This window comes from Rana temporaria, chromosome 5 (genome assembly GCF_905171775.1).
Source record: "Rana temporaria chromosome 5, aRanTem1.1, whole genome shotgun sequence".
NCBI lineage: Eukaryota > Metazoa > Chordata > Amphibia > Anura > Ranidae > Rana > Rana temporaria.
Window position 1 is genome coordinate 425,929,513 of NC_053493.1, and position 22,310 is coordinate 425,951,822.

Sequence of the window (22,310 nt, forward strand, 5' to 3'; positions counted from 1 at the left end):
AACAGGAGAACAGGCAATGTTCGAGTCGAACATGAGTTCGACTCGAACTCGAAGCTCATCCCTAGTAGAGGGTATGACAGTGGGCACTATGTACAGGAGAAGAGTGTGAAGGGTATGACAGTGGGCACTATGTACAGGAGAGGAGTATGACAGTAGACACTATGTACAGGAGAGGAGTGTGGAGGGTATGACAGTGGGCACTATGTACAGGAGAAGAGTGTGAAGGGTATGACAGTGGGCACTATGTACAGGAGAAGAGTGTGGAAGGTATGACAGTGGGCACTATGTACAGGAGAGGAGTATGACAGTAGACACTATGTACAGGAGAAGAGTGTGGAGGGTATGACAGTGGGCACTATGTACAGGAGAAGAGTGTGAAGGGTATGACAGTGGGCACCAGGTACAGGAGAGGAGTATGACAGTAGACACTATGTACAGGAGAAGAGTGTGGAGGGTATGACAGTGGGCACTATGTACAGGAGAGGAGTGTGGAGGTATGACAGTGGGCACTATGTACAGGAGAAGAGTGTGGAGGGTATGACAGTGGGCACTATGTACAGGAGAGGAGTGTGGAAGGTATGACAGTGGGCACTATGTACAGGAGAGGAGTATGACAGTGGGCACTATGTACAGGAGAGGAGTGTGGAGGGTATAACAGTGGGCAGTATAAACAGGAGAGGGGTTGTGAAGGTTGTGGTAGGGGCAGTAATACAGAAATATAGGAGGGTGAATGCAGAAGATGGACCAAGTTGTCCATCGAGTCTGTCCAATTTTTTTATTTTACTGAGTGTAGATCTTGATCCGTGTTCTTGATCTTTGCTTCTTATTGAAATTTCTGCCCTCCTGAACCTTCTTCACGTAATTGAAGGTTGTCCATCCTTTCCCCCCCATCCTCCAGACTGTCCATATCTCCCGATACTTCCACCATCTCTCTCCTCTTCTTCTATCGGAATAGTTCTTTGAACGCTCTCCCGCAGGACTTTCCAGACCGCCGTGCAGATTTGTTTTTGTATATTTTCTGTTTCCTGGAAGGCGTTTTCGGTGATTGCGTCCAGCTGTTTCATGAAGCGCCACATCTGGATTGGAGTAAACAACCGGCGGCGGGTGAAGCCTGTTTGACGCTAAACAATATTCATCATAACGACTGATAGTTGTGCAAGAAGCTGATTTATCGGCAGGAAATTAGATTCATTATTATCATAGGAAAGGGGGTTGGGTGTTCTCAGTCTAAACAGAATCCTGAGGAGAGGTGGGGGAGGGGGAGGAGGGGGAGGGGGATTCGAGGCTGGAATCCCTGAGAAAGGAAACATTGGGAAACAATTTCAGAAGAAAACACGGAACATATCTAATATCTGCTTTTTCTGGGTTAGAGACTTAGGGGCAGATCCACAGAGATCTGCACGGGCGCAGCGTATTGGGAGATGGCAGTGGGCACTATGTACAGGAGAAGAGTGTGGATGGTATGACAGTGGGCACTATGTACAGGAGAAGAGTGTGGAGGGTATGACAGTGGGCACTATGTACAGGAGAAGAGTGTGGATGGTATGACAGTGGGCACTATGTACAGGAGAAGAGTGTGGAGGGTATGACAGTGGGCACTATGTACAGGAGAAGAGTGTGGATGGTATGACAGTGGGCACTATGTACAGGAGAGGAGTATGACAGAGGGAACTATGTACAGGAGAAGAGTGTGGAGGGTATGACAGTGGGCACTAAGTGCAGGAGAGGAGTATGACAGAGGGAACTATGCACAGGAGAAGAGTGTGGAGGGTATGACAGTGGGCACTATGTACATGAGAGGAGTATGACAGTGGGCACTATGTACAGGAGAAGAGTGTGGAGGGTATGACAGTGGGCACTAGGTACAGGAGAGGAGTATGGCAGTGGGCACTATGTACAGGAGAAGAGTGTGGAGGGCATGACAGTGGGCACTATGTACAGGAGAAGAGTGTGGAGGGTATGACAGTGGGCACTATGTACATGAGAGGAGTGTGACAGGGGGCACTATGTCAGGAGAGGAGTGTGGATGGTATGACAGTGGGCACTATGTACAGGAGAAGAGTGTGGAGGGTATGACAGTGGGCACTATGTACAGGAGAGGAGTATGACAGTGGGCACTATGTACAGGAGAAGATTGTGAAGGGTATGACAGTGGGCACTATGTACAGGAGAGGAGTATGACAGTGGGCACTATACAGGAGAGGAGTGTGGAGGGTGTGACAGTGGGCACTATGTACAGGAGAGGAGTATGACAGTGGGCACTATGTACAGGAGAGTATAACAGAATCCTGAGGAGAGGAGGGGGAGGGGAGGAGGGGGAGGGGGGTTCGAGGCTGGAATCCCTGAGAAAGGAAACATTGGGAAACAATTTCAGAAGAAAACACGGAACATATCGAAGAATTTGCGCCGTAAGTTACGGCGGCGTAGTGTATCTCTCGCGGCGTAAGGGCGCCTAATTCAAATCGGCGATTAGGGGGCGTGTTTAATTTAAATAAAGCGCGTCCCCGCGCCGAATGAACTGCGCATGCGCCGTCCCCAAATTTCCCGCCGTGCATTGCGCGAAATGACGTCGCAAGGACGTCATTTTTTAAAGTTAGACGTGACTTACGTCCATCCCGATTCACGGACGACTTACGCAAAAAAAAAGAAAAAATTCTAATCTCGACGCGGGAACGACGGCCATACTTAACATGGCAGGTCTAACGATACGCGACAAAATAGCAGCTTTAACTATACGCCGGAAAAAGCCGACTAGAGACGACGTAAGAGAATGCGACGGCCGCGCGTACGTTCGTGGATCGTCGGAATTAGCTAATTTGCATACACGACGCGGAAAACGACGCAAACTCCACCCAGCGGACGCCAAAGTATTGCATCTAAGATCCGAAGGCGTACGCCTGTCGGATCAAACCCAGATACCGTCGTATCTTGGTTTGAGGATTCAAAACAACGATACAACGCGGGAAATTTGAAAGTACGCCGGCGTATCAGCAGATACACCGGCGTACTGGCTCTGTGGATCTACCCCTTAGATAGTGAAGCCAGGCAACTGGGATTTTCAGAAGGAAGAAGGCCTTGAGAAAATCACAGTTCTGTATCTGAAAATACTTTTTATTGGGTTTTAATGTGAAAAAAAAGCTACAAAATAAAACCTGTGGGCGTCGCCCCGGCTTAAACAACAAACATTGTAACAGTCCTATAAGTCATAATACAGCCCTCAAATTTTCCACTCGCCTACTCGCATTTTGAGGGCTGGCGAGGAGCTGGGCTGCCTGGGAGTGACGGGGTGAGCACCGCCGGCGGGCGGGGTTGATCGGGAGCCGTTCTCCTGGGGGGAAGAGTGCATGGAGATAGAGGAGAGCCGCGGGATCACCAAGCGGTAAAACACGCTGTAACAGATTACATAGAAACTGGCTCCGCTCTGCTCACTGATCTCACACAGCCCCGCCTCCTCCTAACCCCGCGCCTGTAATAGACAGAATGCATCCCAGCATTGGACCCACGGTCTGTCTATTACAGGCGCGGGGTTAGGAGGAGGCGGGGCTGTGTGAGATCAGTGAGCAGACCGGAGTCTTGTTGGAATACTACCCTGCGGTTCAGTCTCTGAAGGGAGGGGATCATGCTCTGCTTCAGTATGTCACAGTACATGTTGCCATTCATGGTCCCCTCAATGATCTGTAGCCCCCCCAGTGCCGGCAGCTCTCTTGCAGCCCCAGACCATGACCCTCCCCCCACCATGCCTGACTGTAGGGAAGACACACTTGTATTTGTCCTCCTCACCTGGCCCCTCCCCCCCACACGCCTGACACCATCTGACACCAGATACCTTTATCTTGTCTCATCAGACCCCAGGACACGGTTCCAGTAATCCATGTCCTTAGTCTGCTTGTCTTCAGCAAACTGTTTGCGGCTCTTTCTTGTGCATCATCTTTAGAAGAGGCTTCCTTCTGGAGACCAATTTGATGCAGTGTGCGGCGTATGGTCTGAGCACTGACAGGCTGAACCCTCCCCTCACCCCTTCACCCTCTGCAGCAATGCTGGCAGCACTCATACGTCTATTTCCCAAAGACAACCTCTGGATATGACGCTGATCACGTGACCTCAACTTCTTTGGGGGACCATGGCGAGGCGGGGGAGGGGAACCCGTCCTGTTATACCGCTGGATGGTCCCGGCCCCCGGGCTGCAGATCAGTTTCAGGGTCTCGGAAATCTTCTTATATCCTCGGCCATCTTTATGTAGAGACACAATTCTTTATATCAGATCCTCAGAGAGTTCTTTGCCATGAGGGGCCATGTTGTCCTTCCAGTGACCAGTATGAGAGAGTGAGAGCGATAACACCAAATTTATCACACCTGAGACCTTGTAACACTAATGAGTCACATGACACTGGGGGAGGGAAAATGGCTAATTGGGCCCAGTTTGGACATTTTCACTTAGGGGTGTATTGACTTTTGTTGCCAGCGGTTTAGACATTAATGGCCGTGTGTTGAGTTATTTGTTATACAAGCTGAACACTCACTACACAACCCCTCCCCCCCCCCCGTGTACACCCCTCCCGCTGTACACTCCACCCCCCCTGTACACTCACTACACAACATTGTAGATACAAAGTGTCATTTCTTCAGTGTTGTCACATGAAAAGATACAAGAGAAGATTTACACAAATGGGACTGAGGGGTGTACTTACTTTTGTCAGATACTGTATCTGCCTCTTCCTCGGTATTTCCCATCCTGACCTCTTCTATATCTTTTATATACAGGACTTCGGCAAACCGGAGAAAACTCCTAAAGATGAAGGCCGGAGGGAGAGGAAGAAGAATGGGCGGAAGCACGGCCGTGAGGTATGGAGATCTGTCTATAAATATCAGATCCAATATGGTCCAAATCATTTGGTGGGGGAGGGGGGATTATAGTGTGGGGGGAGGGGGGATTATTGTGGGGGGGGGGGATTATAGTGTGGGGGGAGGGGGGATTATTGTGGGGGGGGGATTATGGTGGGGGGTTGTTTTTCAGGGGTTGGGCTTGGCCCCTCAGGGGGTTGGGTTTGGCTCCTTAGTTCCAGTGAAGGGAACTACCAAGACATTTTGGACAATTTCATGCTCCCAACTTTGTGGGAGGAGTTTGGGGGACGGCCCCTTCCTGTTCCAACATGACTGCCCACCAGTGTACAAAGCAAGGTCCATAATAAAGGCATGGATGAGCGAGTTCGGGGCGGAGGAACTTGACTGGCCTGCACAGAGTCCTGACCTCAACCTGATAGAACACCTTTGGGATGAGTTAGGGCGGAGACTGCGAGCCAGGCCTTCTCATCCAACATCAGTGCCTGACCTCACAAATGCTCTTCTGGAAGAACGGTCAAACATTCCCATAGACACCCTCCTAAACCTTGTGGACGGCCTTCCCAGAGGAGTTGAAGATTTTTGAGTTGAACATCGGGTGCATAGGCCTGTGCACAGGGTGTGCCAGGCGTGCCCAGGCACACCCTAATCAGTGCAGATTCCCCCTGCTGTCCGGTGTCCCCTCCCACAGCATGGCTGGCTTCCCTCCTCTCCCATTGTCTACTGCAGTGGGCACACATAGATGATATTTCAGGATGAGTGGGGGAAGGAGTAATGTCATTTACCAGCCCCTTCTCTTTCTGAATGAACACAGTGAGAGATCGGTACCGTGTTTTGGAGCTTTCAGGTGCACACCCTAATGCAACAGGCTGTGCACACCTATGATGTGGTGTTTGCCCGTTCGCCAAATTTAGAACATTATGGGGCGTTCGCGGGAAATTCTAGCGTCTGCGGAACGCCCCATAATGAACGGCGAGGCCGTAAATGCATTGGCTGGTAAATATGTCATTTACCGGACTCTTCCTTTTCTGATCACTGACTCTGTCCATTCATGACTGAGGAACTGCGTTTACTATGCTTCAGTTTGTGAAGGAACAGGAAGCCTCTGTACAGAGCTGCTCTTCTTCTCCATTCGTTCTGTGCTGCTGAGGTTGCAGAGATGGAGAATGAGGGCAGCGTCCTCCATCTCTCCCTCTCTATTTCAAAGGTGAAACATCACAGACCCCGATACCTCACCAAAGCCCCAGACTCATAAAAAATAATAATAATACAAATAAAATAATAATATAAGTAACTACTGTTAGCGAAATCAGGCTGCATGCGGAGCACAGATATTGTGCCTCTAATAGTAACACGTCTCGTCTCAGGGAAATAATCCATCTTTAACCACTTCCAGACCTGCGCACGACGATGTACGTCCATTTTTTAAAGATTGATATCTCGGTAACGGCAGCAGCTGCTGCCACAACCAAGCTATCGATCTTTAGTGTGCGCGGTCTGGTACACGATAACGGCGGTCTCGCCGCAAGATCGCCGTTATCGGTGGCGGGAGAGGGGCCCCCCCTCCCGCCGCTCTCCAGCGCCCTCCGCCGCTTACCGGAGCCGTCGGTAGCGGCGGAGGAGATCGGGACCGTTCGGCAGCTGACTGGGGACGGGACTGAAGGAAAAATCTCCTTCGCCCGTCCCCATAGCTCTGCTGGGCGGAAGTGACGTCAAAACGTCAGTCCCGCCCAGCCTCTTAAAGAGACAATTTTTTTTTTTGTCATTTGAAAAAATGACAGTTTCAAATGTTTTTTTTTTTTTTTTTTTGCATTTTAGTGTAAATATGAGATCTGAGGTCTTTTTGACCCCAGATCTCATATTTAAGAGGACCTGTCATGCTTTTTTCTATTACAAGGGATGTTTACATTACTTATAATAGGAATAAAAGTGATCATTTTTTTTTTCAGTGTAAAAAGTAATAAAATAAATAAAAATAAATAAGAAAACAAAAAAAAATTTTTTTAAAGCGCCCCGTCCCGACGAGCTTGCGCGCAGAAGCGAACGCATACGCGAGTAGCGCCCACATATGAAAACGGTGTTCAAATCACACAAGTGAGGTATCGCCGCGATCGTTAGAGCGAGAGCAATAATTCTAGCCCTAGACCTCCTCTGTAGCTCAAAAAATGCAACCTCTAGAATTTTTTAAACGTCGCCTATCGAGATTTTTAAGGGTAAAAGTTTGACGCCATGCCACGAGCGGGCGCAATTTTTAAGCGTGACATGTTGGGTATCATTTTACTCGGCATAACATTATCTTTCACAATATATAAAAAAATTGGGCCAAATTTATTGTTGTCTTATTTTTTAATTCAAAAAAGTGATTTTTTTCCAAAAAAAGTGCACTTGTAAGACCGCTGCGCAAATACGGTGTGACAAAAAGTATTGGAATGACCACCATTTTATTCTCTAGGGTGTTAGAAAAAAAATATATAATGTTTGGGGGTTTTAAGTAATTTTCTAGCAGAAAAAACTGTTTTAGTCTTGCAAACACCAAATCTGAAAAACACCTAAGGTCTGGAAGTGGTTAAAAGGTCACTCACCAATCAATCAAGTCACAGACATCATCAGACTGGTCTTATCAGCTCAGCATCCCAGCAATCACTGGTTTGCCGATGCCCTCACAGGCGGTTTTATTAAAAAACCCAGCGGGAAGTGATGTCACAACATGTGACCTCCTCCATAGGAAGTGAGCTCACAGGGTGTGAGCTCCACCCAGCAGATGCCCATATATGGATTTGACAACACAGGATGTGATAATACAGGATAACCCTTCTAACAGGGATATTTAGATACATACAATACATCAGGGCTCACAATTTCAAGTCCTAAGCTACTAGCCAGACCTCAAGGGTTACTCGCCACAAGTTGTCCCACCCAGCCAGCCCGCCCAAAATTCCGCCCCTAAACACGCTCTCATAAAATGACACTCAAATGTATTATGCAGAATTAATATTAACAACTGTATCCGTGCCCACCAATGCAGGCTGCGTGTATCCACCATGCAGCCTTGTGCCCACCAATGCAGCCTTGTGCCTAGTGCCCACCAATGCAGCCGTGTGCCCAGTGGCCACCATGCAGTCTCGTGTCCACCATGCATTCTTGTGCCCAGGGCCCACCAATGCAGTCTTGTGCCCACCAATGCAGTCTTGTGTCCACCATGCAGCCATGTGCCCACCAATGCAGTCTTGTGCCCACCAATGCAGTCTTGTGTCCACCATGCAGCCATGTGCCCACCAATGCAGCCTTGTGTCCACCATGCAGCCGTGTGCCCAGTGCCCACCAATGCAGCCTTGTCCACCACCAATGCAGCCTTGTCCACCACCAATGCAGCCGTGTGCCCACCAATGCAGCCATGTGCCCACCATGCAGCCGTGTGCCCAATGCCCACCATGGAGCCTTGTGTCCACCTTGCAGCCTACCTTTGCAGCCGAGGAGAGGAACAGGAGAGCCGCCAAGGTGATCAGAGTGCAGCGGGGGGAACACAGTGATAACAGCTTTCATTTCAGTAGCCGTGTTCCCGCCGTGCAACGTCATATACAGACCCCGCCCCCTGGCCGGGGAACTTTGATAAACAGATCACCTGTCCAATCCCGTGACGGGTGATCTGTCAATCAAAGTCCCGGGACCAGGGGTCGGGGCTGTATCTGACAGCGAGCGGCGGGGGAACACGGCTATTGAAATTAAAGCTGTTATCTCCCGCTGCGCTCTGAACACCTGGGCGGCTCTCTCTCTCTCTCTCTTCCCCCTCCGGCCTCCGTGATCGCTGGGAGAAGGACTCCCATTTGACACAGCCAGGCTGACGGCTCGCCCCCTGACTCCCAGGCAGACCTTCCTCGCCAAACCTCAATATCCACTTGCAAAATGCGAGCAGGCGAGTGGATTTTTTGAGGGCTGCAATACATGAATACAATAATAATACAATAACAACACGATACGATAATAATACAATAACAACATGATACGATACAATTATAATACAATAACCAATGAACACAGTTCCTGATGAGGGGAGCTGATCTGCAGGTGTATGCTCACACCATAACACAATGTTGATCAGGCACTGAGAGACGACAAAGCACACATCCGCTAAACCGACAATGCGTTTGCAGAGCGGACGCATCCCACTAGGCGAATTTCTGCGCATCACACAGGGGCCCTTTCGCCGGCCGACACCCCCCACTCCGCAAACACCCCTCTCCAAATCAGGAAGTTTATCTCCACCAGCGTCCGTCCGCCCCAGTCGGCTCTTTAGAGCGGGGAGCGGAAGAACTAACACTGGGTGACACGATGACAATACATATTAAATTCATCTTCATAACATTTCCACAACACTACTGACACCAGTGACGGCACTACCGGGGCCGCAGATGTTGCACTTATGTCCAGGCCTTGGCATTCCGCTACTGGGCTCAGAGGGAGGGGTCCATGGGTCAGGGGGGGGGCTTATGGTTTCTTGCACCCGGACCCTGAAGTTTCTAGTTACACTTCTGCTGGGAGGCAAAGGCTGGACTCTGCTACAGCAACCTGGGAGGCAAAGGCTGGACTCTGCTACACTCGCATCTTCACTGGAGAGACGGACTCTGCTACACTCGCATCTTCACCAGCCATAGACTTGGAGAGACGGACTCTTCTAGAAGGTCGCTTTAAATCTTTATCGTCTTCCCCAGCCTATGTCACTGGAATAAACCCTTCTGTGATTGGTCGAGGAAGAATAAATATTCTCAGCTCCATACACTGTATCTTCTCACTCTGCCTGCTGGAGAACATTTAACATTAGCAGGAGAAGCAATCGATGTTCATGGGCTTAGGAGGAACCCAACGATCCGAGAGAACAAAATCCAAGCTCAGGCTGGCGATAAACATTGAATTTGGACTGAGAGACACTCCAGCTTAAAGCAGGATTTGTGCACCATATCGGGGTCCTATTTATCAATGCGTTGCCTCCATTGACATGAAATCACACTAATAGGTAGATTCACATAGAAAGGCTTATCTTTAGGACGGCCTAGCCTAGCCTGTTTAGGCTACACTGCCGTAAATTAGTTAGGCTAATAGTGATTTTCAAACCACTTACCTGCTAATCTACGGCGGCGTAGCCTCAAACGAGCGGGCGTAAGGGCGCCTAATTCAAATGACTTGGAGGGGGGCGTGTTGTATGGAAATGAGGCTTGACCTCACGTTTTTTGACGTTTTTTGACACTGCGCATGTGCCGGGGGATTACATTTCCCAATGTGCATTGCGGCTAAGTACGCCGTACGGGCCTATTGATTTCGACGTGGACGTAAACGACGTAAATCCCGATTCGCGGGCAACTTACGCAAACTACGTTAACGTTTCGAATTTTGCGGCGGGAACGGCGGCCATACTTAACATTGGCTAGGCCACTAGAGCATAGCTCTAACTTTAGGTGGCCTATCCCTTACGGAAACAACGTAATTCGACGGCGTAAGCCTGGAGTACGTTTGTGAATCGGCGTATCCCCTCATTTACATAATCTACACCGGCCGCAATGGAAGCGCCATCTAGCGGCCAATAGAAACATTGCAAGCTAAGATAGAACGGCGCAAGCCGGCCTATCTTAGCTTTGTTTAAGTGTATCTCTGTTTGAGCATACGCTTAAACATACGGCGGCTTAGATTCAGAGTTAGGTCGGCTTATCTACTGATAATCCGGCCTAACTCTTTGTGAATCTACCTATAGGTCTGTATATGGAGGTCTGATGTATATTATGGGATAATATCAAGCTGGAAAAGAGGGTGAATGGAGGCCAAATTCCAACCAGAGGCTCAGGCAGATCATGTGGGGGAGGGGGGGGGGGGTCAAAAACTGGAGGGACCCTTTGATGAACAAAAGCATGTTTCATCTTCATCACAGGAACAGGAGGAAAGAAAGTTGAGAAAACATCCTCATTCTCATCATTCTCATCATCGTCATCATCCTCATCATCATCATCCTCATCCTCATCCCGAGAAGGAGGGGAAGAAAAGAGGGCGCACCGGGTCCCGTAGTGCTATCACATCGACTGATGGGGAAAGAAAGGAACTGAGTGATGGAAAGGTAATAGAATAATTCCCCCAAGTTGTCACATGATTCAGAATTATCCAATCTGGTGAGAGAACTTGGGGATGGGGGTAGGATTGTGTTAAAGAGATTGGTCTGGGTGTGAAGGTCTGGGTGAGAAGGTCTCGGTGGTCTCTAGGTATTATAGTGAGTGCGGGAAGATATGACATGAAATGTATTTCCTCCAATCACAGGAGGCGTCAGAGAGGATGAAGCGGCAATCCAAGAAAGGCAACAGAAGAAAGGAAAAGAAGGAGGGATGGACCGTCGGGTCCAGAAGTCCGATCGCTTCACTCCCAGGCTGAAAGGTAAAAGTTAAACTGTCTCCCCAGTCTCCATGTGTGTCCCCAGTCTCCAACCATGCCTGTGGTGTGTCCCCAGTCTCCAACCATGCCTGTGGTGTATCCCCAGTCTCCATCCATGCCTGTGGTGTATCCCCAGTCTCCATCCATGCCTGTGGTGTGTCCCCAGTCTCCAACCATGCCTGTGGCATGTCCCCAGTCTCCAACCATGCCTGTGGTGTCTCCCCAGTCTCCAACCATGCCTGTGGTATGTCCCCAGTCTCCAACCATGCCTGTGGCATGTCCCCAGTCTCCAACCATGCCTGTGGTGTATCCCCAGTCTCCAACCATGCCTGTTGTATGTCTCCAGTCTCCAATCATGTCTGTGGTGTGTCCCCAGTCTCCATCCATGCCTGTGGTGTGTCTCCAGTCTCCATCCATGCCTGTGGTGTGTCCCAAGTCTCCAACCATGCCTGTGGTGTGTCCCCAGCCTCCAACCATGCCTGTGGTGTGTCTCCAGTCTCCAACCATGCCTGTGGTGTGTCCCCAGTCTCCAACCATGTCTTTGGCGTCTCCCCAGCCTCCAACCATGCCTGTGGTGTGTCCCCAGCCTCCAACCATGCCTGTGGTGTGTCCCCAGTCTCCAACCATGCCTGTGGTGTGTCCTCAGTCTCCAACCATGCCTGTGGTGTGTCCCCAGTCTCCAACCATGCCTGTGGTGTCTCCCCAGTCTCCAACCATGCCTGTGGTGTGTCCCCAGTCTCCAACCATGCCTGTGGTGTGTCCCCAGTCTCCAACCATGCCTGTGGTGTCTCCCCAGTCTCCAACCATGCCTGTGGTGTGTCCCCAGTCTCCAACCATGCCTGTGGTGTGTCCCCAGTCTCCATCCATGCCTATGGTATGTCCCCAGTCTCCATCCATGCCTATGGTATGTCCCCAGTCTCCAACCATGCCTGTGGTATGTCCCCAGTCTCCAACCATGCCTGTGGTGTGTCCACAGCCTCCAACCATGCCTGTGGTGTGTCCCCAGCCTCCAACCATGCCTGTGGTATGTCCCCAGTCTCCAACCATGCCTGTGGTGTGTCCCCAGTCTCCAACCATGCCTGTGGTGTGTCCCCAGTCTCCATCCATGCCTGTGGTGTGTCCCCAGTCTCCAACCATGCCTGTGGTGTGTCCCCAGTCTCCATCCATGCCTGTGATGTGTCCCCAGTCTCCAACCATGCCTGTGGTGTGTCCCCCGTCTCCAACCATGCCTGTGGTGTGTCCCCAGTCTCCAACCATGTCTTTGGCGTCTCCCCAGCCTCCAACCATGCCTGTGGTGTGTCTCCAGTCTCCAACCATGCCTGTGGTGTGTCCCCAGTCTCCAACCATGTCTTTGGCGTCTCCCCAGCCTCCAACCATGCCTGTGGTGTGTCCCCAGCCTCCAACCATGCCTGTGGTGTGTCCCCAGTCTCCAACCATGCCTGTGGTGTGTCCCCAGTCTCCAACCATGCCTGTGGTGTGTCCCCAGTCTCCAACCATGCCTGTGGTATGTCCCCAGTCTCCAACCATGCCTGTGGTGTGTCCCCAGTCTCCAACCATGCCTGTGGTATGTCCCCAGTCTCCAACCATGCCTGTGGTGTGTCCCCAGTCTCCAACCATGCCTGTGGTATGTCCCCAGTCTCCAACCATGCCTGTGGTGTGTCCCCAGTCTCCATCCATGCCTGTGGTGTCTCCCCAGTCTCCAACCATGCTTGTGGTGTGTCCCCAGTCTCCAACCATGCCTGTGGTGTGTCCCCAGTCTCCAACCATGCCTGTGGTGTATCCCCAGTCTCCAATCATGCCTGTGGCATGTCCCCAGTCTCCAACCATGCCTGTGGTGTGTCCCCAGTCTCCATCCATGCCTGCGGTGTGTCCCCAGTCTCCAACCATGCCTGCGGTGTGTCCCCAGTCTCCAACCATGCCTGTGGTGTGTCCCCAGCCTCCATCCATGCCTGTGGTGTGTCCCCAGTCTCCATCCATGCCTGTGGTGTCTCCCCAGTCTCCAACCATGCCTGTGGTGTGTCCCCAGCCTCCAACCATGCCTGTGGTGTGTCCCCAGCCTCCAACCATGCCTGTGGTGTGTCCCCAGTCTCCAACCATGCCTGTGGTGTGTCCCCAGTCTCCAACCATGCCTGTGGTGTGTCCCCAGTCTCCAATCATGTCTGTGGTGTGTCCCCAGTCTCCAACCATGTCTTTGGCGTCTCCCCAGTCTCCAACCATGCCTGTGGTGTGTCCCCAGCCTCCAACCATGCCTGTGGTGTGTCCCCAGCCTCCAACCATGCCTGTGGTGTGTCCCCAGTCTCCAACCATGCCTGTGGTGTGTCCCCAGTCTCCAACCATGCCTGTGGTGTGTCCCCAGTCTCCATCCATGCCTGTGGTGTCTCCCCGGTCTCCAACCATGTCTTTGGTGTGTCCCCAGTCTCCAACCATGCCTGTGGTGTGTCCCCAGTCTCCATCCATGCCTGTGGTGTGTCCCCAGTCTCCAACCATGCCTGTGGTGTGTCCCCAGCCTCCAACCATGCCTGTGGTGTGTCTCCAGTCTCCAACCATGCCTGTGGTGTGTCCCCAGTCTCCAACCATGTCTTTGGCGTCTCCCCAGCCTCCAACCATGCCTGTGGTGTGTCCCCAGCCTCCAACCATGCCTGTGGTGTGTCCCCAGTCTCCAACCATGCCTGTGGTGTGTCCTCAGTCTCCAACCATGCCTGTGGTGTGTCCCCAGTCTCCAACCATGCCTGTGGTGTCTCCCCAGTCTCCAACCATGCCTGTGGTGTGTCCCCAGTCTCCAACCATGCCTGTGGTGTGTCCCCAGTCTCCAACCATGCCTGTGGTGTGTCCCCAGTCTCCAACCATGCCTGTGGTGTGTCCCCAGTCTCCAACCATGCCTGTGGTGTGTCCCCAGTCTCCAACCATGCCTATGGTATGTCCCCAGTCTCCAACCATGCCTGTGGTATGTCCCCAGTCTCCAACCATGCCCGTGGTGTGTCCCCAGTCTCCATCCATGTCTGTGGTGTGTCCCCAGCCTCCAACCATGCCTTTGGTGTGTCCCCAGTCTCCAACCATGCCTGTGGTGTCTCCCCAGTCTCCAACCATGCCTGTGGTGTGTCCCCAGTCTCCAACCATGCCTGTGGTGTGTCCCCAGTCTCCATCCATGCCTATGGTATGTCCCCAGTCTCCAACCATGCCTGTGGTATGTCCCCAGTCTCCAACCATGCCTGTGGTGTGTCCACAGCCTCCAACCATGCCTGTGGTGTGTCCCCAGCCTCCAACCATGCCTGTGGTATGTCCCCAGTCTCCAACCATGCCTGTGGTGTGTCCCCAGTCTCCAACCATGCCTGTGGTGTGTCCCCAGTCTCCATCCATGCCTGTGGTGTGTCCCCAGTCTCCAACCATGCCTGTGGTGTGTCCCCAGTCTCCATCCATGCCTGTGATGTGTCCCCAGTCTCCAACCATGCCTGTGGTGTGTCCCCCGTCTCCAACCATGCCTGTGGTGTGTCCCCAGTCTCCAACCATGTCTTTGGCGTCTCCCCAGCCTCCAACCATGCCTGTGGTGTGTCTCCAGTCTCCAACCATGCCTGTGGTGTGTCCCCAGTCTCCAACCATGTCTTTGGCGTCTCCCCAGCCTCCAACCATGCCTGTGGTGTGTCCCCAGCCTCCAACCATGCCTGTGGTGTGTCCCCAGTCTCCAACCATGCCTGTGGTGTGTCCCCAGTCTCCAACCATGCCTGTGGTGTGTCCCCAGTCTCCAACCATGCCTGTGGTGTGTCCCCAGTCTCCAACCAGGCCTATGGTATGTCCCCAGTCTCCAACCATGCCTGTGGTATGTCCCCAGTCTCCAACCATGCCCGTGGTGTGTCCCCAGTCTCCATCCATGTCTGTGGTGTGTCCCCAGCCTCCAACCATGCCTTTGGTGTGTCCCCAGTCTCCAACCATGCCTGTGGTGTCTCCCCAGTCTCCAACCATGCCTGTGGTGTGTCCCCAGTCTCCAACCATGCCTGTGGTGTGTCCCCAGTCTCCATCCATGCCTGTGGTATGTCCCCAGTCTCCAACAATGCCTGTGGTATGTCCCCAGTCTCCAACCATGCCTGTGGTGTGTCCACAGCCTCCAACCATGCCTGTGGTGTGTCCCCAGCCTCCAACCATGCCTGTGGTATGTCCCCAGTCTCCAACCATGCCTGTGGTGTGTCCCCAGTCTCCAACCATGCCTGTGGTGTGTCCCCAGTCTCCATCCATGCCTGTGGTGTGTCCCCAGTCTCCAACCATGCCTGTGGTGTGTCCCCAGTCTCCATCCATGCCTGTGATGTGTCCCCAGTCTCCAACCATGCCTGTGGTGTGTCCCCCGTCTCCAACCATGCCTGTGGTGTGTCCCCAGTCTCCAACCATGCCTGTGGTGTGTCCCCAGTCTCCAACCATGCCTGTGGTATGTCCCCAGTCTCCAACCATGCCTGTGGTGTGTCCCCAGTCTCCAACCATGCCTGTGGTGTGTCCCCCATCTCCAACCATGCCTGTGGTGTGTCCCCAGTCTCCAACCATGCCTGTGGTGTGTCCCCAGTCTCCAACCATGCCTGTGGTGTGTCCCCAGTCTCCAACCATGCCTGTGGTGTGTCCCCAGTCTCCAACCATGTCTGTGGTGTGTCCCCAGTCTCCAACCATGCCTGTGGTGTGTCCCCAGTCTCCAACCATGCCCGTGGTGTGTCCCCAGTCTCCAACCATGCCCGTGGTGTGTCCCCAGTCTCCAACCATGCCTGTGGTGTGTCCCCAGTCTCCAACCATGCCTGTGGTGTGTCCCCAGTCTCCAACCATGCCTGTGGTGTGTCCCCAGTCTCCAACCATGCCCGTGGTGTGTCCCCAGTCTCCAACCATGCCTGTGGTGTGTCCCCAGTCTACAACCATGCCTGTGGTATGTCCCCAGTCTCCAACCATGCCTGTGGTGTGTCCCCAGTCTCCAACCATGCCTGTGGTGTGTCCCCAATCTCCAACCATGTCCCATGCCTGTGGTATGTCCCCAGCCTCCAACCATGCCTGTGGTGTGTCCCCAGTCTCCAACCATGCTTGTGGTGTGTCCCCAGTCTCCAACCATGTCTTTGGTGTGTCCCCAGTCTCCATCCATGCCTGTGGTGTGTCCCCAGTCTCCAACCATGCCTGTGGTGTGTCCCCAGTCTCCAACCATGCCTGTGGTGTGTCCCCAGTCTCCAACCATGCCTGTGGTGTGTCCCCAGTCTCCAACCATGCCTGTGGTGTGTCCCCAGTCTCCAACCATGCCTATGGTGTGTCCCCAGTCTCCAACCATGCCTATGGTGTGTCCCCAGTCTCCAACCATGCCTGTGGTGTGTCCCCAGTCTCCAACCATGCCTGTGGTGTGTCCCCAGTCTCCAACCATGCCTGTGGTGTCTCCCCAGTCTCCAGCCATGTCTTTGGTGTGTCCCCAGTCTCCATCCATGCCTGTGGTGTGTCCCCAGTCTCCAACCATGCCTGTGGTATGTCGCCAGTCTCCAACCATGTCTTTGGTGTGTCCCCAGTCTCCAACCATGCCTATGGTGTGTCCCCAGTCTCCAACCATGCCTATGGTGTGTCCCCAGTCTCCAACCATGCCTGTGGTGTGTCCCCAGTCTCCAACCATGTCTGTGGTGTGTCCCCAGTCTCCAACCATGCCTATAGTGTGTCCCCAGTCTCCAACCATGCCTATGGTGTGTCCCCAGTCTCCAACCATGCCTGTGGTGTGTCCCCAGTCTCCAACCATGCCTGTGGTGTGTCCCCAGTCTCCAACCATGCCTGTGGTGTCTCCCCAGTCTCCAGCCATGTCTTTGGTGTGTCCCCAGTCTCCATCCATGCCTGTGGTGTGTCCCCAGTCTCCATCCATGCCTGTGGTGTGTCCCCAGTCTCCATCCATGCCTGTGGTGTGTCCCCAGTCTCCAACCATGCCTGTGGTGTCTCCCCAGCCTCCAACCATGCCTGTGGTGTGTCCCCAGTCTCCATCCATGCCTTTGTGGTGTGTCCCCAGTCTCCATCCATGTCTTTGGTGTGTCCCCAGTCTCCATCCATGTTGTAACGGACACATGCATGCTGCCGAGACAGTTATAATCTTCGTGCAGGGGGACTACAAGGAACTGCATGGCTTGTCACAAGTGGATGTACCACAGTGTATTCTGAGCTCAAAGGGTTAATTGGACAAGTCTCTTTTCATTGTTGAATGCTAATGTACCCTTCGCATAGCTAATGAACCCTCTTTTGTGTGCAGGTAAACAGCCCCCCTGTGAGGTGTATGCTGATGGGGATTATGTGTGAGTGATAATTGTTTTAAAGGTTAATTGAATTCTATGTGCCTGGCCAGGAAATGTTAAGTGGGGTGCGGTGCCGAAGCGGCTAGAAACTGGCCAAGTGATTAATTCAAGGAGATGTCATTGTTCTTGTAACAGTTGTAAGCAGATATAAGCAGGTGAAATATGCCAAATAAAGTCAGTCTACTTGACCCTTCAAACGTAGCACGTCTCGTTTCTTGGAAGGGCGTTCGATGGGATATACCGGCGGTACCTGCATATCGCAGCTTGCCAGGGAAAAGGACGTCTCAAACGGCTGAGACCCTCACACCAGGGGGTAGCCGTTACATTGGTGGCAGCAGTGGGATGATCCTTTTATCCAAAGAGCAAGTGCTGAATGGAGTCGCAGTACGCCAGGCTGAAAAGATCCACACTAAAAGATCTATTGGAGAGTCGTGGTAGGAGCGCCAGCAACAGACCACGGAGAGAGCTGATAGCTGACCTGCTGGAGCTGGACGAAATGGATGGATCCATGGAAGGAACGGAGCCCCTTGCACCGGTCAGCAAAGAAGATGTAATTACTGGGATTGTACAGCGGAGATTATCCTTGTATCCAGAAACGTCCGTGGAACTAATCAACCAGCTGTTCCGGGAAGCAAGGGAAGAAATACAAACGAAGAGGGGACAAGAACTGGAACTGGTAAGAGCGAGACAGCCCATTACACCTGCAGTTCCTACCCCCCCACCTGCTGCTACAGGAAAGAAAATACCGTTCACTGCATTTAAAGCTTTTGTAGAAAGTGAGGAGGAAATCGATGGATATTTGGCGGACTTTGAGAGGCAGTGCTCACTACACCAGGTACCACCAGACCAATGGGTCACTATTTTGTCGGGGAAATTGTCGGGCAAAGCCAATGAAGCCTTTCGGGCTCTCGCTCCAGAGGATATTTTACAATATCAGCAAGTTAAAAAGGCGCTGCTAACCCGATATGCCGTAACGCCAGAAGCCTACCGCCGGCGCTTCCGGGAGTCCAAGAAGATGGCTGTGGACTCCCACATGGAATGGGCCAACCAGTTACAAAGGATGGCATCCCTTTGGGTCCAAGGGTGCAAGGCCAACACCGGGGAGGAAGTATTGCAGCTGTTCCTAATGGAACATTTCTTCCAAGACCTGGCCGCAAACATACAAGACTGGGTACGAGATCGCCGTCCCGCTAACTTAAACGAGGCGGCTCGGCTAGCAGATGAGTACGCGGAAACAAGGAAAGTAAGCCAGGGTACTACACGGCTGGCTCATAAGGTAGAACCGCGTACTCCAACCGTCACCCCACGCCCAGAGTTTCCGGCTCCAGTTCCACCACATCCTCAGGGGTCTAGCAACTACCCCCGGGATTCGCCTAGGGCAGTGTTTCTCAATTCCAGTACTCAGGCCCCCCCAACAGGTCAGGTTTTCAGGATTTCCATTATTTTGCACAGGTGATTTGATCAGTTTCACTGCCTTAGTAATCACCACAGCCTTTTCATCTGAGGGAAATCCTGAAAACCTGACCTGTTGGGGGGGCCTGAGGACTGGAATTGAGAAGCACTGGCCTAGGGTGACGTGCCATCACTGCAGCGACACGGGACATATTGCTCGTTATTGCCCTTTGAGAGCTACAAATAACAATTGGAGACGCACAACACCCAACACAGAGGTCACTCCATCACGTCCCTCTGCGGCCCACTGCCTGGAGACCGAGGGGGGCCCGGAGGAATGTCTGGGAATTTGGTATGAGGCGGACCCAATACAAGCGGCCTCTCCGGATAACCGTCAGCATCACCGTCAGGAGGTACGAGTGAATGGACAAGTAGCACAAGGCTTAAGAGATTCCGGGACTACTATCACTCTGATTCAAAAACATCTGGTAAAGCCAGAGAACGTGTCCACTCGCACAGTTGCCGTCCAGGTCGCAGGGGGTGCTGTATTTCGCGTACCCACCACCCGGGTGCACTTAGACTGGGGAGCCGGGTCAGGAAAGACCACAGTTGGTATCATGGACAACCTACCTGCCGAGGTGGTGCTGGGCAACGACATTGGCCCTCTGACTTCGGCTTATTTACCTACACCTGCTGCTGCTTGTCCCGTGACCACCCGCGTTGCTGGAATCAACCCGCTTGCTGCTGAGAACCGGGTAAGACTACCTTCCCCGACATGTACTGTAGATCCGGCACAATATCACAGTCTAAAATGGGAATGTGACAAGTTGGCCAGTGAGAAATCAGAGATGCAACGACACTATGTCACGTATTATGAGATGTCCCGTGGCTTGAACATTGAAATGCACAAACAGGCGGAAATTGTCAAAAGATTAAATGGGATTTGCATCCAGGTGGTGCCGTATCTGTCCCAAGAGCATCAGCAACAGGTTTTGGGAGCCATTGAGAGAGCAAAGCAAGTGACTGTTCCAGAACTGAATTCTATTATTCACCGTCACCATCAGCTACAGACCTGGTAAGCCAATGGGAAGGCCGACGGACTGTCCAGGCAAACGGAACTTTTACCCTAACAGCAGACCGGACATCCCCAAGTTGATCCGAAAAGGATCAATCCGGGTCTGCCGGAGTGTTCCACAAAGGGGGAGTAGTGTAACGGACCTATGCATGCTGCCGGGACAGTTATAATCTTCGTGCAGGGGGACTACAAGGAACTGCATGGCTTGTCACAAGTGGATGTACCACAGTGTATTCTGAGCTCAAAGGGTTAATTGGACAAGTTTCTTTTCATTGTTGAATGCTAATGTACCCTTCGCATAGCTAATGAACCCTCTTTTGTGTGCAGGTAAACAGCCCCCCTGTGAGGTGTATGCTGATGGGGATTATGTGTGAGTGATAATTGTTTTAAAGGTTAATTGAATTCTATGTGCCTGGCCAGGAAATGTTAAGTGGGGTGAGGTGCCGAAGCGGCTAGAAACTGGCCAAGTGATTAATTCAAGGAGATGGCATTGTTCTTGTAACAGTTGTAAGCAGATATAAGCAGGTGAAATATGCCAAATAAAGTCAGTCTGCTTGACTCTGCAAACGTAGCACGTCTCGTTTCTTGGAAGGGCGTTCGATGGGATATACCGGCGGTACCTGCATATCGCAGCTTGCCAGGGAAAAGGACGTCTCAAACGGCTGAGACCCTCACACCAGGGGGTAGCCGTTACACATGTCTTTGGTGTGTCCCCAGTCACACATAAATCTATTGCCGTCGAGGAGCTGTGGCAGTTGTCTGGGGGCAGGTTCAACATCACTGGGAGAGGGGGGGGGGGGGCGATGATGTCAGCAAGAGCAATTTGGCCACACCCACGTTTCACTGCAGTGCCGCTTGCCACCCATAGCCTGCCACCAGATGCAGTGCTGCTGTCACTTCCTCTGCATGAGCCGCGTGTGTAGAAGGAAAGGAGCGGCGTCACTATCTGGAGAGTGAAGATCACACCCGTCCCTGCTGCTTGCCGCTGGGTGCCGGAGAAGGAGGAGGTGCCGAGGTGGGTGGGGACAGCAGTGCTGCACTAGGCGCAGGCCTCGCTCCCGGTCTCACCGTCTGAGAGTAAATTGTCACTGGTTGCAAGACGCCAGGCAGCGCCGGCCTCTAGCAACCAGTCCCGGAAATGTAGTTATTAGTTAGTAGGGGGTGGCTGTGTGCTCTATTTCATTCCGGGACACTGTATTGTCCCAGAATGAAGGATGCCTGGGACCCGGGACAGACATAAATTGCGGGACACTCCTGGGCAATCCGGGACACGTGGGCACCCCCCTAGCACTGACTGTGCTATCTACTAAATATACCATGCTGCCGGGCAGGGCCATTTGAAGGAATTTGGGGGCCCCAAGCAAAATGGACAACGACAGGGCACGGTTGAGAAGCTTGGGGATGTGCTGCTGTCGGAAATGACATCGGAGTCTTTTCAGAAGCGGGGGTGGGGGGTTTTGCCGCTACCGAAAATGGCTTCTTAGTTCTTCCTCCTCCCGTGCAGCGAGTGAGTTGCGAGGGAGGGAGGCCCAGCATGCCAGCTCTGGGGCCCCAGGCCAGCTCTGGTGCCCCAAGCAATTGCTTGGTTTGCCTGCCCTTTCGCAACGGCCCTGCTGCCGGACAGGGAAGATTAGGTGTGGGGGGAGGGGGGGGCCTCCATTGCTGATTTCTTCTAATCATTTTTATTATTTAATTTCCAGACTGATCCTGTATTCTCCCCGATGAATTCTCCGATCTCCCCGATGAATTCCCGTCCCGGCAAACCCGTGTGACCCGCGATGTACCTCCATAGCAGCGATCGCGTTTTATATCCAGATTGATAGACGAGTATAAAGTCTATACATCCCGCCGATGTTTTTTATATATGAATAAAATGTATTGTTGTTGTATTCCCATTGAAGTGTCAGTTCTTCTGTCTGCAATTATATTCCTCTCATTGTATGATTGAAAGGGAAAAATGGATATTATTGTTTCTTTTTTTGCAAATTTTCCAACCAGCAATCTGTGTCCAATGATTGGGGAAAGGGTTTCCTGTTGTATAAAAATATCAATTAATATTATTATTATTATTATTATTTGTATGATTTCCTGTTCTATTAAAATACATCAAATATTATTATTTATCATCATTATTATTATTATTAATAAATAATAATAATATTTGCAGCATTTTAATACAACAGCAAATCATAAAAATAATAGTTAATAGTAATTGGTGAAAGGATTGCCTGTTGTATAAAAATATCAATTATTATTATTTTTATGATTTGCTGTTGTATTAAAATACCTCAAATATTATTATTTATCATTATTATTAATAA

The 22,310-nt window shown here is 51.9% G+C and overlaps 1 protein-coding gene across 2 annotated transcripts in view; it reads left to right on the top strand.

Annotated features, from left to right (window-relative positions):
- The window catches only part of LOC120941730 (serine/arginine repetitive matrix protein 1-like), a 137,463-nt gene extending 115,582 nt beyond the window's left edge, over nt 1–21,881 (top strand). For both annotated transcript variants that reach the window (XM_040355353.1, XM_040355354.1), the window contains 4 exons: nt 4,762–4,842; nt 10,757–10,939; nt 11,137–11,250; nt 21,690–21,881. In XM_040355353.1, coding sequence (XP_040211287.1) covers nt 4,762–4,842; nt 10,757–10,939; nt 11,137–11,247 — 375 coding nt within the window. In that variant the 3' untranslated portion in view covers nt 11,248–11,250; nt 21,690–21,881. The remainder of the gene's footprint in view (nt 1–4,761; nt 4,843–10,756; nt 10,940–11,136; nt 11,251–21,689) is intronic.
- Nucleotides 21,882–22,310: the final 429 nt, after the last annotated feature.